Source organism: Natator depressus, chromosome 5 (genome assembly GCF_965152275.1).
Source record: "Natator depressus isolate rNatDep1 chromosome 5, rNatDep2.hap1, whole genome shotgun sequence".
Taxonomy (NCBI): domain Eukaryota; kingdom Metazoa; phylum Chordata; order Testudines; family Cheloniidae; genus Natator; species Natator depressus.
In genome coordinates this window covers 45,078,931-45,096,233 of record NC_134238.1, presented here as the reverse complement: position 1 = coordinate 45,096,233, position 17,303 = coordinate 45,078,931, and the positions used below count along the sequence as shown (strand labels likewise).

General features: G+C 40.6%; 1 protein-coding gene across 2 annotated transcripts in view; it reads right to left on the bottom strand.

Moving 5' to 3' along the window:
- Positions 1–7,333: 7,333 nt before the first annotated feature.
- AP3B1 (adaptor related protein complex 3 subunit beta 1) overlaps positions 7,334–17,303 on the bottom strand; it is a 328,644-nt gene continuing 318,674 nt past the window's right edge. The window contains exon 27 of one of the 2 annotated variants that reach the window (XM_074952685.1): positions 7,334–8,085. In XM_074952685.1, coding sequence (XP_074808786.1) covers positions 7,932–8,085 — 154 coding nt within the window. In that variant the 3' untranslated portion in view covers positions 7,334–7,931. The remainder of the gene's footprint in view (positions 8,086–17,303) is intronic. The other variant, XR_012639514.1, reaches the window with a different exon arrangement.

Genomic DNA, 17,303 nt, shown 5'->3' with positions numbered 1-17,303 from the left:
TCTGGTGAAGACGACAAAGCCAAAATTGGCTGAGGTGTAGCCTCCTCTGGTACTTTAATGGGGAGAGTCACTGGAGTGTTATCCTTTTGCCTGTATCAGGGACCACGGGTCTTGAACCCTGTCCACAGGGCTCTGAGGTGCTAGTAAGTTCCAACCTGGCAATCAGCAAGCTGCTAGCAGCTGCCAGAATAGAAGCTGAACCATGACAGAGGACTCCAGCCCTGGAATCTGATTGGCAGAATGGTGGGGGTCCTGATCGGCTCACAGCTTCTATATAAACCAAGAACAGGAACAGGAAGTTGTCCTTGCAACTGGGATCTCCCTGCTTCAGACTGCCTCCCTTGCAATACCTGCTCCTTATCTCCTGGTAATCTGACCCTGCCTACCACCTGACTCTTGGTTTTGCCCTCTGGCTTGTTTTGGATTATGACCTCCTTGTATCTGATCTGGTCCGCTTCCTGACTCCTGCTCCGACCGCCCACACACCAGTCATGACAGTTTTCATGGATCACTTAGGTTAGCCAGGTCCATTCTGCTGGAACCAGGCCCATTCCTGTAGCCTAACCCTTTGGGAGACTGGACATGCTAGAGTGGGCTGCCTGCCTTCAGGAAGGCAACCAAGCCCTGCAGGACCAGGTCATCCAGCTGACCTTGGAGAACCAGCTATTGCAGGAGAAAGTCATGCAGTTGCGTGCTGAAAATGTTGCACTCCAGACACTGATTGCGCAGTCTTGTTCCCCAGTACAGCTGCAGGAACAGTTTGATGTTAATCGCTAGCAATTCAGGGGTTTTATAAACCAGTGCCACCTGCTGTTCATGATGTATCATCAATCCTGTACTGCTGATCGTGCAAAAGTGAGCCTGGTCATCAGCCTGCTGTCTGGGGATGTACTCCAAGAAAGGGGAGGCCCATCTAGTGCAACACCCCAATACTGTCAAACTGGAAGGTCCTCCTCCAAGCCATGTTGGTATTATTTGATGACCCACATAGAACTCAAATGGCAGAGGCTACCCTAAGGAAGCTCCGACAGGGGTAGGACACCATGACCTCCTATGCTTCACAATTCCACCGCCTCACAGCTGATACAAACTGGAACAAGGCAGCACGACGTACTAGTTCCGGTGGTGCCTGCAAAAAGAAATTAAAGATGAACTTGCCTGGTTAGACACCTGCAAATCTGGATGCTCTTGTGGATCTCACCATCCATATAGACAACTGGTTACAGAAATGAAGGGAGGAAAAAGAGGGGATTGGCAATGCCCCAACCCAGGTACTGTGACTTTTTCGCCCTGCCTCCAACCGAGCCAGTGCAGGTGTATGTGGGCTGTCGACGGCTCACCCCCACAGAGAAGGAATGATGACACCCACACCATTTTTGCTTCCCCAGTAGTGAATCAAGTCACACCATCTCAGCCTACCCTATAAACTCAAAGGAATCAAGGAGAAGCGCTCCCCCACACTTCGGTACTGACTGGAACACACCTGGAAGGCTCCCCAGTTGCAGGTGTCAGTCCAGTTGCACATACCTGGGGCACCCCTGGCAAAATCCCATCCTACCAGCCCTCACTAACTTGGGTGCAGCCGATTGCTTCATAGACGCAGCAACAGCCCAGATCTTGCAGATTTCCCTGCAACACAAGTCCACTCCTGACCTTTTAGAGACTATTGATGGTTCCCCCTTGTCTTCTGGTACACGTAACAGAGAAAACAACTACCCTGGAGGCTGAGATTCAGGGGCACATAGAAATGTTATAATTTGGCACGATCCATTCTCCACACTTTCCCCTGATCCTTGGTACCTCCTGGCTGGCCCTCCACAACCTGCTCATTTGGTGGCAAGCACAGGAAATCTGTTTCCGATCAGAGTGTTGTCAGCAGCACTGTGGGAAATCAGTAGATCCTGTTCCAGCATTCTCGTGAGACCTAGGTGGGGGTGGCTATCCAGGCAGGACCTTCCACTGAAGTTACAGCTAAACTTCCCTCAAAATACCAAGACTATGCAGATATTTTTTGAAAAGAAGAATGCAGAAACCCTACCTTCACATTGGGACTAGGACTGCCCAATAGAGTTGCAGCCAGGAGACAAAATACCCTTTGGACAAATTTATGCCATGTCAGAACCTGTGCTGATAATGCTCCAAGAATACCTCCAGGAGAATCTAGCCCATGGGTTTACTTGCAATCGACTTCGCCAGCTGGCACACTTGTCCTGTTTGTCAATAAGAAAGATGGCCGTCTCCAGCACCATATGGACTACGGCTCATTAAATCAGATAACTATCAGGAATCAGCTACCCCTGATTCCCGAGTTGCTGGACTGCTTGGGGGCTGCCCATATACTCACCAAGTTGGACCAGTCTGTAGTAGTCTACCTAGGCGACATATTGATTTTCAACTACCATGAACAGCATACTGCTCATGTCTGAACACTCCTGGAAAACTGTGGCAGCAAGGCCTTTAAACTAAGCTCGAGAATTGTGCCTTCAATCAGGTCTCCACAGAGTTCTTGGGCTTCACTTTATCCCCAGAAGGGATCAAGATGGACCCATGCAAGGTTCAAGCCATCCAAGATTGGCTGCCTCCACACACTGTATGTCACCTGCAATGCTTCCTGGGATTTGCCAATTTCTATTGATGATTTAGTCTGAATTTTTCAAAACAACTTGAGACTCCCACCACTCTCCTCTGGAAAAATGCCCAATTCCATTGGTCTCCTGAGGCCCAGCATGCATTCAGTCAGCTGAAATTCATCTGTACTATGGCACCCATATTGGCTCAGCCCAATGTCACATAAGCCTTCACTGTAGAAGCTGAGGCTTCCAGTGCAGCGACCAGGACTGTCCTTTCTCTGCAACTTGGTCTCAAACAAGTGTTACACTCATGTGCTTATTGCACAAGGAAGCTCACCCCACAGAGCTGAACTATGAAATACTTAACAAGGAATTCCTGGCGATAAAAATTGCCTTTGCAGAATGGCATCACCACCTGAAAGGAGCTCATCACATGGTCCAAGTATTCACTGACCATAAAAACCTGGAATATCTCTATATGGTGAAAGCCTTAAACCAACAGTATGCATCTTCAGTGAGCGCTATTCTTCTCATGATTCAATTTCATTATCACATACCACCCCAGATCTAAAACTGGCAAGGTGGATGCCCTGTCCCAAAGATACAGTACCAATCCATGAGGCCCCAGCCAGGAACCAATCCTCATTCTCAATCCTGCGACTTTCTCAGTGCAGCTTGTCACCAGGATATACTCAGATTTATACGCTCCACCTCTGGCTCAGAAATACTGCCTAATGAACAAGCTATTAACAGGCAACCACATGACTTCCAGGAAGGGATCATCCATGTAAGGGACCGCATCTGTGTGGAATGGTGGCAGTTCTGCAACTATGCCACAATTTCCCCCTAGCAGGGCTCTTGGGGTGCATCAAGACCCAAAGACTAATATCCCACTCCTTTTGGTGGCCCCCGGATATCCCCAACCATACAATTGTTCATCGTCTCCTGCATGTTTGTGCCCTTACCAACATCCTGTGGTCTCCTCCATCTTGACCAGGGGCCGCCATTGCCATAGATTTTATTGTAGAATTATGGGAGTCCAACAAATTTATGACAATTTTGGTGGTAGTGGACCACTTTACCAAACTGGTTCACTTCATCCCTTGCACAGGCCTCCCCCCCTCTGCAGAAGAGACAGCCCAGCTACGGAATAGCCAAGTAGTCCACCTCCACAGCCTTCCAGAGTACATCACCTCCAATTAGGGGTCTCAGTTCATGGCCTGGTTCTGGTGCAAGATCCTGTGCCTGCTGGGAGTCCACACATCTTTCCTCTGCTTACCACCCCCAGACCAACGGCCAGGCTGAAAGAACCAACCAGATTCTCCAGCAATGTCTATAATGCTACATTAATCATCACCAGGAAGATTGGTCCTCACTTCTCCCTTACGTGGGCTTTGCCTACAACAATACAGACCATGCCTCTAGGGGTCAAAGCCCCTTTCCCACCCCCCAATTATGGGTACCACCCCAAATTCCACCCACAATTACCTGTGTCCTCTTCCAACCCAGCCACCTCAGATCTGGTGCAGCAGATTTGTTGGGCCCAGGAAGAAGTATATGGAAAAGGCAAGAGCAGATTATAAGCAGTATTCAGACCAGCATTGACAGTAAGACCCCACCTGCACAGTAGGCCAGGAGGTATGGCTCTCCACAGAGCTTCTCCACACAGACAGACTTGGTCACAAGCTGAACTTTCAGTTCCTTAGCCCTTTTAAAATCCTGTGACAGGTTAATCCAGTCACTTTTCAACTCCAGCTACCCCACTTTCTGAAGATTCACCTGGTGTTTCGTGTATCACTATTGAAACCCTACACAGAAAACCCTTTCCCCCACAGAGATGATGGCACTAGAGAAATCATTGCCTGTTTCCCCCTAGACAGCACTGTATGTTCAGACACTCAGATGACTGAAGGTGCTGACAGTACTGATACTGGTGCCAAGATGCATAATAAGTTTCTTGCCATTACATAAGGCAATCCAGTCACTTTTCAACTCCAGCTACCCCACTTTCTGAAGATTCACCTGGTGTTTCGTGTTCTCTATGTATATAAATCTCCTCACTGAATTTTCCACTGAATGCATCCGATGAAGTGAGCTGTAGCTCACCAAAGCTTACGCTCAAATAAATTGGTTAGTCTCTAAGGTGCCACAAGTACTCCTTTTCTTTTTGCGAATACAGACTAACACGGCTGCTCCTCTGAAATCTCTCCTGGATGTTTCCTTGGAGGTCTGACATGTCTTTCTTGGTACCGTGGAGGGCAACCAGAGCTGGTACTCAGCCAACATAGCGGGAGCACTCCTCACTGAAGTCGAAGTGCTTGGTACCCATTCATAGTGGAAAGGCTCTAAGAATGGCTGCAGAGTGGCCTTCATCAGTAGAAACTTCAGTCTGGCCTTCCTGTCTTTCTTGGTCCTTGGTTTAAAGTCTCAACAAATCTGAAAGTGATCCCTAACGTGATTCCCTGAGACACTTCAGGCAACTGGAGCATGGATCACTGGCACTGGCTTTTTACAGCAAAGACAGGGCTCAGAGTCCGGTGACCAAGGCATGGCGATGATACTGGCAGGCCAGATGCCAGCTCTTGCCCAGGCTGCAGGCATTACCTAAGAACTGACAACTCGTAGCTGGAGACCAGCCCACATCACCTGTACGTTAGTTTTGCTCAATATAGGCATTAGTCTTATAAGAATGTATTTACACTCTATGAAATGCTTGTATGTTGCTGCATGTATTAATCTCCTTATAATATCTATATCCCATTTATAAGGCAATATTTTAAGTGTTTGCTCTGAATAATCTGTAAACAACCCCCCACCAGTTAGGAGAGAAATATTACCAAGTATGAAATACTAGTTTGCCACAGGAGGTGTTATCTCCCGCCCAACAACAACAACAAAAAAAAGTCCCACAGACAACAGACAAACCATTGTGGAACATCAGAGGACAAAAGACGGTTGATTGCTTCCCACCCACCCCCACCTGTGAAGAAGAGATGTGCATGTGAACTCATCCCATCATCTTGAACTCTGGGAGAAGGGAATAAAAATCCCTGACAAGAAGACACTGCATCTCTGTGGCTGTTTGAACTTTGAAGGGCCAGACACTCTAAACTAAAGCCAGAGATCCCTCCTGTATCTGCCCTGAAAGACACTTTGAGTAGACAGATCACTACAATTCTGTCACTCTTAAGATTTAGACAGTAACTCATTGGTGTGTATATGTTTCTTTGCTTTAACCTCTAAATAACTCTTTTTCTCGTTAATAAGCCTTTAGATAGTTTATTACAGAATTGGCTACAGGTGTTGCATGTGGTATAGGATCTAGGGTATCCAATTGATCTGAAGTAAATGACTGGTCTCTTGGAACTGGAAGCAACCTGAATGTGGTGTGATTTTTGGTGTAGGTGACCACTTATCACTAAGTCCTGTTTGTCTGGGTGGCAAGATAGACTGGAGAATCTAAGGGATCTGTCTGTGACTCCTTGTTAAGACTGTTACAGTGATCCAGAAGATCAGATTTGTCAGTGGCTTGGTGAAATCTAATTATAGAACTCACCACCAGTTTGGGTTGTCTGTCCTGTTTTTGACAGTCTTCCCTGAGGTATGGTTGTGAGTCACTCCAGACAGCGTCACAGCCCCAATACCAGTAATGAAACCCCACAAAGAAAACTGAAGTGCATAAGCACACTAAAAGGGAACTTAATACTAAAAACTATCTAACACTAAAATTAAGGTTAAATGGACACCAACGATGTACAAAAAATAGATAAAGGGGAGAAAAACATGCGAAGGCAAGACAACAGGCTCCAACAACTGTCATGGGCGGTAAGAAAGAACTGGGGGCGGGCGTTGGGGGTAGCTCTGCCCTTTATACTACTGCACAGCAGTGCAAGGCAGCAGACAGCGCATGCACTGCCCCGATGGGTACCACTGAGGGAAAAATCTCCGACAGCAGTGCACTGGGCACACACCTGAAGTGGAATGGATATTGTGCAATCACTCAAAGAACATAATATAAACCTAGATTAAAAAAAAGTTGGGTAATAGCATAGACTGTTGGTCCCTTATTTGAAAAGCACTGTGTGCATTTTGGGAGCTACTGCAAACTAAATAATGCATTTATCAAGTCTAATATTGTGAAAGAGGCTAATATAATACTTCTGAAAACTGCTAATAAAATTTGCATGTTTTTGGAGCTACATTTTGGTCCCGTTTAGGTGAGGTGTCCATTTGTAATTTTAAAATAATTTACAGTACATAGCAAAGCAAAGCAGTCTCTGTGAATGAAATTCACCTCTGTAGAAAGCTAGCACAAGGCCCACATTACAAATTAAGTCCTGCTTAAGTGCTACTGTGCAGAATTGCCTGCAGACCCTCTGTGTATCCTGGAAATCTTCTTTGCAGTGGACCCATATAAACTGCGGTTGAAAGCCATTTTAGGGATAAGCTGGATAATTGGTCCACAATTATAGTGACCTAGTGTCTCAAGTAACAAGAACATGAAGGTGCTAAAACACTATATTCCAGCCCATAGGCAGCAGACTGGTGGGTACAGTGGGGTGAGGGCTGCACAGCAGTCCTCCTTGCTGACAGCAGATGAGGGGGATGAATTTCTCCCTGCCCAATCCCCTGTAGACTCCTCTGCCAAAAAATTCAGGCTTTATGCAACCCTCACATGATATTTACTTCAAATGGGTAAGATTTATGTATCCCTAGTGATAAAGAGTCAGTTCCCTATAAAACAAAAGAGAAAAGAGTCCATTCATAACAGTACTTTACTGGAGTCTTAACATTTAGAAATATTTGACAATATGGCAGTAGCTGGAAACGACTGTTTATAACAACATGTATGAGTTCAAGCTTACAAGCAGCTTCATTGGACAGTGACATTCACCAGTAAGTCTATTGTCCTTTTACACGTCTCATACAATAAATCCATCCTATACTGTGTACCTTGTAGATTCTGCTGGAGTCTCTCTTTTCCATTTTAGTTCACTTCTCAGGCAAGCTGATTTCCCCCAAACTTTATTATCAAATAGTTATCTTTTATAGCAGGAAAAAGTGGAGGGGGGAGTGGGAGGAAAGAGAGGGGAAGTACCAGGGTAGAACAACTGGGAAATACTTTTAAGAGTGTAGCTAAATGACAGTAAAATATATGTTCTTTAGTTAGCAAGCCGGAAAAAAAACCTTGCATACATGATAGATACACACTAGCATTCTAAAGCAGGAGACAAGAATGTCAAGAGTGTATTCTTCTCCCACTGCCAGATGGAAGGGCTATTATTATAAATGAAAGGCAGCAGTAGTGGATGCCAGGCACTTTTGTTGTGTGCCAGATTCTGAAGTCCAGATGTAAGCAGGTTACCCCTGGGACAGGACAGGCTTCAGCTCCCGCAGTAGAACAGAACCAATCACCGGTTTCTCAGTGTTTATGATGAGCTGTGCTGTAGAGCCTTCCTTCAGCTCCACTGTGACTAGCATCAGTGACCCACTGTGCACAGTTTTAGCTGCAAACCTGAAGGAAAAAACAAACACACCATGAAGGCGTTCATATAAAGCCAAAAGTTGGTCATATATTCTTTCTAAAGTTAAATTAGTTTAAATTTCAAAACTTTTTCAATTTAATTCAGGACAGGGGACAACCCCTAAATCCTCCTACAAATTCCTGAGAAAAAGGATTTGTGCAGTGCTGCACAAATAGCTTTATTTAGATTTTATTATCTAATATGGACACAAAGATTTAGTGCATGATTTTTTGTTTTGTATTATGGATAAGGAAGTCCCTTTAAAGGAAAATTATTGTTTAGATTCTAGTTTTGTGTATTAACACACAGTACTTCAATTGAAAGAAAGTATTCCATTGTGCACAAGTAACTTAATACCAACTGTATTCATAGTTAAAGGATAATCTTCAGTATTTTATACCAAAATAACTAAATCCAATACTAAAACGATGCTGATTATGTTATGCATTTTCTAAATTGTTAAAATGTAGCCTTTTGAAAATGTTTTCTCTGCATGCCAAGTGATGAATTAATGCAACTTAAATTACTCAAACGTAATACCCAATATGATATGAAATGATGTTATGTAACAAACAAATCTTTCTGAAACACCAGATCATCTCCCCTTAATTTATTTTATCTCCAGAACATTTGACACACTTTTCTATTGACTAAATACTGTTTAAAAAAAAAAGAAGGGTGAGATCTAATGCTCCATTATTAAATTCCAAGACATAAAGAACCCACTAATTACATGGAATTAAAAGCAAAACTAGCCTTTTAAGCACTGCAATTGAGTGAAAAGCCATTTTAGACACAATGAACTTCTGTCAATCCTGTTAATTCATTCTGCATGCACAGCCAGGCCCCAGAGACAGGAAGGAAAAGGATGGCAACAGCCGAGTCTTCCATTTTCCACAAGGAGTGCACCACACTTGTGTGTGTGTGTGTGTGTGTGTGTGTGTGTGTGTTATTTGAGAACAACAAAGTTGCTGCACATGGGCTTTTGAAAACACTAACAAGTGTAGAGCAGGTCTATGACCTACTGTGACCCCACTTTGCAGGGCCAGTCCCCTCTCCCCTTTCTGAATGACACGTGTCTGAATCAGAGCCATCTGCCTCAATTTGCGCAACAACTTCAGCCACAATAGGACCCAGTTAGCCCTGACAACAGCTCACAATACATAAAAATAAAACTGCTGTGCTGACAGCACGCTGTCAGCTATTCAAGAGCAAACCAACTGGTGAGTGTCTCATGTCTGACAATTAGCGTAGGCCTCGCAAAGCGCCTACTGAAGTCCTTAGGGAGCTCTTTAATTAGCATCAACATAAAAGAGGGAGTTTATCAGGAGATACTCAAAAAACTTCACTCCAGACTTAATTAAAATATTAGCTACTTAAGAAGGAAGCAGATTCTCTTTAAATGAGATGTAATTTTTTAAAAAATTATGTTTAAGCACCTCAAAATCTCATAACACATTTTCTACTTTAGGACACAAGTCATTTCTCAAAAGTTTCCTATCACAGGTCAGTATAGTTCTTTTGTCCAGGTTATAGATGCATTCTAACCCGGTCTTCCTCCAATAGGAAAAGCTTGCTTTTTCCTAACTACAAAACTACCACCTTAAAAATTAACTACTTAGTTAGTTTTGTCTGTCATCTTGGCTATTTGCTTCACAATGTAAATTTCGGTATTTCTCATGTTGATTTTGACAGGGTGATAATTAAGTAAACAATAGTCTTATTAGTCTCTTTATTTACTTAACACTTGTGTCTTGGGACTACACAGAAGCAGATTATGTCTGAATGTACACATAAAAAGCTCTGTAGCTGGAGTTCCTGCAGTGTTTCATAGCCCCAAGGCTCTTTTTACCCCTTTTCAATTAAAAACTGAAAGTGATATAAAGTCAATGTTATGATAAAGCAAATGGAGCCCAAAGCCTCAACAGAGGTCAGTCTTGTTCAGACAGTTTTATACGTGCCATTTAAAACACTAGGTAGGGGATAAACATTATGAATAAAAATTCTCTAATGAAATCGTGAGTCTGTGTATTTGTTGCAGAAACTAAATATGTGCTATTTCACTATTAAACTATTAGTGTGTATGCAATTACAATATTTACTAAATGTCTGTTCTATTGGACGCTGATTTGGAAACACTTATTGAAAGCAGACATCTAATGGAAAATCATTTGACTTATTTCACTGTTAAAGAAAGAGCTAGTTAAACTGTAAAACTGTTTGGGGCTGCGGAAAGCAAAGTCTGTTCCCTAAAATCCACAAGATCATTACATTGCAAAAATTAGCTACAGTAAAAACATATTCAAAAGGTATGTCCCTTTCTAAAGTTAAACTCAGTTCTGAAATGATAAGGTAGCTGATGTTTAGATACAAGATCATCAGTATGACCACTTGTGTCAATTATTCAGATATTTTAAAGTAGTGGTTGTTACAGTAGGATTATTTGAGGACCATCTGATTATTAGGATAAAGAGAAGAAGTCTTATCAGATGTTTTACACTTAAGATAGTCAATCCACTAGGATTTTAACAAAATTGTGATCTGATCAACTGGATTTTTAGATATGAGAAAACCATTCAATATCGTTCAGTAATGAAAATAAATTTCTTATGTACAGTATGTTTACTCTTTATATGAAGTTATGGATCATTTTTTCGTCTCACAATGTCAGTTTTTATCCCTATTTTTTCTACCAGAGTACACTAACATAAATGCAGGAAGCTATTCCATTTATTATGACATGAGACCTCAGTGTGGCTTCAAAATAATCCTTGGAAAACTACACTGTTGTATCTATAAAGTTTAAATTGAAAATGGTAGTCGTTTGTAGAGGCAGAAAAGACCTTCAGTGGGACATCACGAGGTGTGGAACGTTAACAGTTATTAGAATGGGCCTGCTGTGATAGAGGGTAGCACACCAATAGACCTGGAAAAATATGAAGAGTAAATGAGTACAAGTACCATGTTTGCCATTAAAAAAGAAAAAAAAAAACTTTTACCAGTAGTTACAAAACCACGATATCTGTGATAATTGAATTGTTTTATATAGTTAAACAGTATGTTTAAGATGATTTCCACATCATCTAGTTATTTTTCTTTTTTAATTTATCGTTCACCCCACTGTCTGTATCAACCAGATTGGAAACTTGAAAATGAAAGTTTTCCTGTCCGAATATTTCTCCCTATGGCATACGCATAATGGTGGTGTGTCAGTTTTAGCATTAGTCACATATACTGGGCTATGGGTATTTTTTTTTTTCCCATTTAGAAAAAGCACTTTGGAAGGCAGAGGAGGATGTTATGCATGTGCAAAACACAAATCTTTCTCAGCAGGTTAAACAAAAAGAAAAAGAAAAGGTAAGGCAAATAAGCCCGTCCATTAATCTTGAGAGTGTCAGTTTAAACTTATTGCATCTTTCAAAAAGTTTATTTTGTGTGTGCAATTTTTGGGGGAGAAAAAAAAAAGCATTTGATCACCATTTTTTAATTGAAATCAACATTTGTCAACAGTGACGTATGAAATATAGTTCTTTACTATTTCAAATATAAGGGAAAACTGAGTATCTTAGATATTACAGTGCGATAGCATTTGCCAAATGCTGACTTTTTAATGGTAACCACTGTACATAAAAACTGAAGTATTTTCTGTTTCTATAAACAAAAAATGACTAAAATTCATGGTCCAAGTACTTAAAAAAATTACAGAAATTCTTAGTTACCAGATACATTGCAAAAAAACGGTAATTTACTCTCAATACCTGCTCTTAAATAATCAATATTTATGCAAAACAATTAGTTAATTTCTAGCAGAACATTAACAAACAACGTTTGTTTACAACAAAACAAGGATTTGCTATAGTTAATTCAACAGTACTAAGACATACTTTCTCTTCTCAGGGACAGTCTTCCTGGTCTCTGATCGTTCTATTCTAAGTTCAGTTTTCTCCTGCTTTCTGTTCTGCTGGTTATCGGAAACAGTCACAATGGCCCACTCAGGCTAAAACTTTTTTTTTTCTATCCTGTACATGAAGCCTTCAATTACTGCCTGCTGAAGCAGACAGAATCCTATTAGTAAGAAAGACGATCACAAGATGCAATGCCCTGCCCTAGCTGTACAAAAATAATTAGTCCAAAGTTGACAAATGTGTAATGAAGTTGCACAATGAATGTATGTAAGAAATACTGGTATAAATTAGTCTTCTACTTCCAAATACCAGAGTTAACAGCTATGAAGCACTATTTTCCTATGTGTTATCAAGAATAAATAATTATACAATTTTGTAATATCAGTACTCTGAAGTTTTGATTTACTTTGGTTAATACTGTATTTGTATACAAGTTTGACTTTGTAATTACCTAAGGATCTCAAAAATAGTAAAATACTGGATATTTATACTGTTTAGCTGTCATAGAAACTTTAGAACTTGAATAAAGATATACTGGGGACAGATTTAACAGTATATGCCTATATGGTTCTGATACGGGGGTGACCAAAGCTTGTAACCTCAAACGTATTGAAAATAGAAAATAGTAACACATTCACAAGAAAAGAGTGGAAAATCATTTTTTTATTTTTAAAACTAATGATTTAAATCTCAGAAAATACTTCCCTGACATCAATTAAATTATTAAAAGCAGAGAAAAGTAGATTAAAGAGCATTTACACCATAGAAATAGTTGTATAATAACGTTGATATATCTCTTCTTCACTGTTCAGATAGCATGACACTATCTTGAAAAACAACTTTATTGAACTAAAAAGTTTCCTTAAAATTTTCAACATTCTTATTTCTATCATCACAATATAATTTGATTTGAACATATTAAACATTTAGGGGTTTAATGAAAAACATTTTATTTTATGGATAAACTATGACCAGCTATGTACTGTAGCATTTTTAGCATGCTAATGTTTTCTGTCAAAAATAGATTCCAATAGCCTGGCCTCAGCTGCTACTCAGCAATCTCACTGTATCCCTGTGAAAGTCAAATGTGCAAATGAGCCCGTAAGACTTATCTCCTAATTACTACGACTGCTCCATGTAATGGTCAGTGAGGGTGCTACATCCACTTTCAAACTCCTCCATCAAATATCTATCATCAGCTCAGTAACCTACTCAGCATCTAAGGCCTGAGAACCCAAGTCTGCTTTGCAAAACTTGGATTGGTTAAGAAGTTGATCAATACACCACCATCTCACCACTAACATACAATAGTTAACCTGTTTTGTTCTCGCATCTGTTCTGTTCTCTGTATTCTTCTGTTCTTAGGGAATCAGGCATTTAACATGGTAAGTGTTTGAGAATTATGTACTTTCCATTTTTGAAAACAGGCTATAAATTTCCTTTTGCAAAAGGGTATTTAATCACAGAAAACGGTTTGTCTTACACAAAGTAAACAAATAAAATGATCAAATCTTTTAGATAAAAAAAGCTCTCGTTTGGTTAGCTTTGCAAATGTTAAATGCTTTTTGTTTAAACAATTGACTCAGAGGTCGCTGTTTGTTTTTTCAAAGAAAATGCTGCACATATTCTGCACTTTAATGCATTCAGATACAAAAGCAGTGCTGTCCTCTAGTGGACAGCAAATAAGCTAGGATAGAACAATCTATCTTGATTAACTTAAGATCTAAATAGCTTTCACATACACTTTTAAGATTAAGAAAATGCAGATTTCCGCAAAGTTAATTAAAAAAAACTAACCCTATAACAAAAACTCTAGCTCCTTGTATTCAACAACATATCTAAGGAATTAAAAGATTCTCAAGGACTGATGTTATACAAAGATGTTTACTCAAAGTATTTCATACCTATTAATCAAAATCTTTGAATGCTGATGATACCTGAAAACTGTATCAGCACTCAGCACTTTTCAATATATAGACCTTTTATTACCAATGAGAAAGTCTAATTTACTGGAATGATAAACACTTGGATAGGTAACTTGGCAACACCTTCCAGCTATAGCCTCTGAATATTTCTAAAAAGCATACATTTCTACTAAAACATTCTACTTCTCTCTTGAGTTAGGGAAAGAAATATTTACTTAAGAAATACTGACCAACAGGGAGGACATTTTCTGGCATTTTATTACTAGCTGGAGGTGCAGAAGGCCTGAGGTTTAACCTAGTCGTTTATTAACAACCTGGAAAAATCTTTTTCTGAAAGTCACTATTACTATCATAAATCAAGTATTACAAAAGTATAAAAAACCCTACTCTTTCAGGTTTCCAAAAGTTTTAAAGCTGAAATGCACATTGGGATTGATGTAATGTTCTATTTACAACTCTGGTCTCCTACCATTAAAAGGCCAGAGCAGAAATTTATAGGGAAAGTAGGACTTCATTTTCAATGTTCCACTAGGTTTATAACTGAAGAATAAAGTCTGATGTATCAGTCCTTCATCAATCCAGTAAGAACCAGTTGGAATAGTTAAGTGTTTAGCCTAGGGCACTTAATCCTTTATCTAGACTTTACTAGAGAAATTAGGAAGCAAAATGTACATCCTATGTCTATTATAAATATACTTACCTGGTTACTCAGTGCAGCTTCTGAGAAGAGTAGAAGGAGGTGTCTGTATCCCACAATTAAGAAGCCATGGAAGCAGAACAATTCTAGCAACTGCTTCATAGGAGCCATTGCAAGAGGAAGATTTCACTTCCCTTGAGCTCCCATGCCAGGACCATCTGGAGGCCAAAGATTCAGAAGAGGCTGCTGGACTGAAGCAGGGCACAGTGGGTCTTCAGAAAGTCTTCTACTGCTCTGCCTCAGTATTCTTCGATTTATAAGGAAGACCTCATTGGTTAACCAGCAGGAACACAGATTTGGGTTCCAATGAGTTAACATGGAATAGTTACAAATATGCCCATCAATTTCTCTTCTCTGCTTATCCTCAGTATGTGGGTCACGTCCCCTCTTACTGATTGTTTGGAAGGGGCTGGAGCAGTTATATATATTGAGCCTTGAGCTGATGGGACTTGCATACCAACTTTAGGCCAGAGTTTTTTTCCAAAGTTACTAAAAACTGGAAAGTGCTATTCACACAGAGAAGCAATTTCCCAGCTGGATCCTTGAGATTGATCTTGAATACATCCACAAATACACATACACAAAAAATACACCCTAATTCAACTGTCCCCATACTAAAGGGGTGGGAAGATTATTGATCAGCAGACATTATCCTTCTCTGAAAACAGAAATTGTATAGTAACCCAAAACTCACTTTCCTCTGAGAGACAGTCTGCTCATTCACCACATCTGGCACATGACAGGCAGTGAAACAATAAGGAGGGATGAGCACAATCAGCATATTAGACTGAAGTACAGGAGGACAAAAGAAGGCTACTGAAGAATCAATGCGGATACTGTAGGGTTCCATTTTTTAGTATTTTATGAAAATGTGTATATTGGACCAGATTTCTATTCTTCCACTTTCTTCAGCCAATACATAGGACTTCAATACTCATCTGCTATAATATGCTCCTAATCCTGCTTAATTACATGTGTCCCCAATATATTTTTGATGTAGGTAGAGATGACATCATAGTCAGGGTCCTCCTTCTTTGATTTGGGTGAAAATTCAGGAACAGAATTTGACTTCCTATACTGTTTTTTCTTTTTAAGATTAAGCTTCAGGACTCTCAGCTATCACTACAGATGTTAAAGTTATAAGAAAGGTAAGTATGCAATAGTGGCATTTGTGTGTTTTGGATCTGGGCAAAATGCTGGGAGGAGGATATTGCGATTCCTGTTGAAGACTTGTTTGGCTGCACAGTTGACTAGTGTCCTTAGGGCCATAGTGTTGTAATGGAATATGAGGTAACAAATCTCTACTAATAAGGCTTCTAAGTTCAGATGCTGTCTGGGAAGAAGAGGTGACCATTACAAAGACCACTTTAACAGTTAGAAATGAGATGGACATTGAGCTCATTGTTTCAAAAGCTGTAACAGACCATGAAACAACAGATTAAGAACAATAAAAAGTTTGTGGTTTCATGATTTCCAACAAGGCAATCCACCTACATTGGGTTGAGCAGATAATGACCTTTTCCATCTCAAATCAGAGGACTGACCTTATTGCTGCCAAGTGTCCTTTCAGAGCATTGGCCCGTGGTCAGGTCATCCTGAAAGAATTTCACAACAGAAAATACGTAGATGACACTGTAGTCATTGTTCCTTTCTAAACCACCTCATGCAATCATTTGATGTCACTGAATGTGGATTCTTTGCTAGATGCAAGGAGAGCTGTGTGTGATAGCTGTCTGAATAGCTATCTCAACTCATCTAACTCTGTTCAGCATCCACTCTGGTAGGTTCAGGTTTTTCATTTCACTAAGCGATCAGGCCCTGTGTGAGTAAATCCTCTAAAGATGGAAGTTCTATCACAACTGAGTTCCTAGCCACATCAATTTGCAGTAGAGCTCAGATGGCCACAAGATTGAGGAAATTAATACCAGACTGGACTATTTTGCTTTAAACATACATACTACTTGATCAGAAGGGGTTTCAGGGCTTGGAGGAGAAGTAATATACTTTTGTATGGCACCAAATGCTGGGCACTTAGGCCTGGGCTACACTGGGTGGGGGGGAGGGGTTTGAACTAAGATATGCAACTTCCGCTACACGATTCTAATAGCTGAAGTTGAAATATCTTAGTTCGAGTTACCTGGCCGTCCTCACAGCGGCAAGTCGACCGCGGCGGCTCCCCTGTCGACTCCACTTACTCCTCCTGCCGAGGTGGAGTACAGGCGTCAATTCGGGGATCGATTTATCGCGTCTAGACGAGACACAATAAATCGATCTCTGATAGATTGATCGCTACTCGCCGAGCAGGTGGGTAGTGAAGACGTACCCTTAGGAAGAGACAGGAGCAGATCTTGAATACAGTGGAAATGAAAATGTTAAAATGCATGCTTGGAGTTACAAGGATGGACCATATTTGGAACAAACGAATTAGAGGAAGTATGAAGGTGGTATCAATTACAGAAAAGTTGAGGGAATCCAGTCTTAGATGGTTTGGGCATATGAAAAAAAGACTGGAAGAATATATAGGAAACAGGGTGTTTAACTTACAAGTGGAGGGTAAGTGAAGGGCAGGAAGACTCAAAATTAGATGGATGCATGTCATACAATAGGATTTGATTAGCTGCAGAGTTTCTGAGGAACTGCTTCAAGACAGACTAGAATGGAAACGACAAACTTGAAGATCT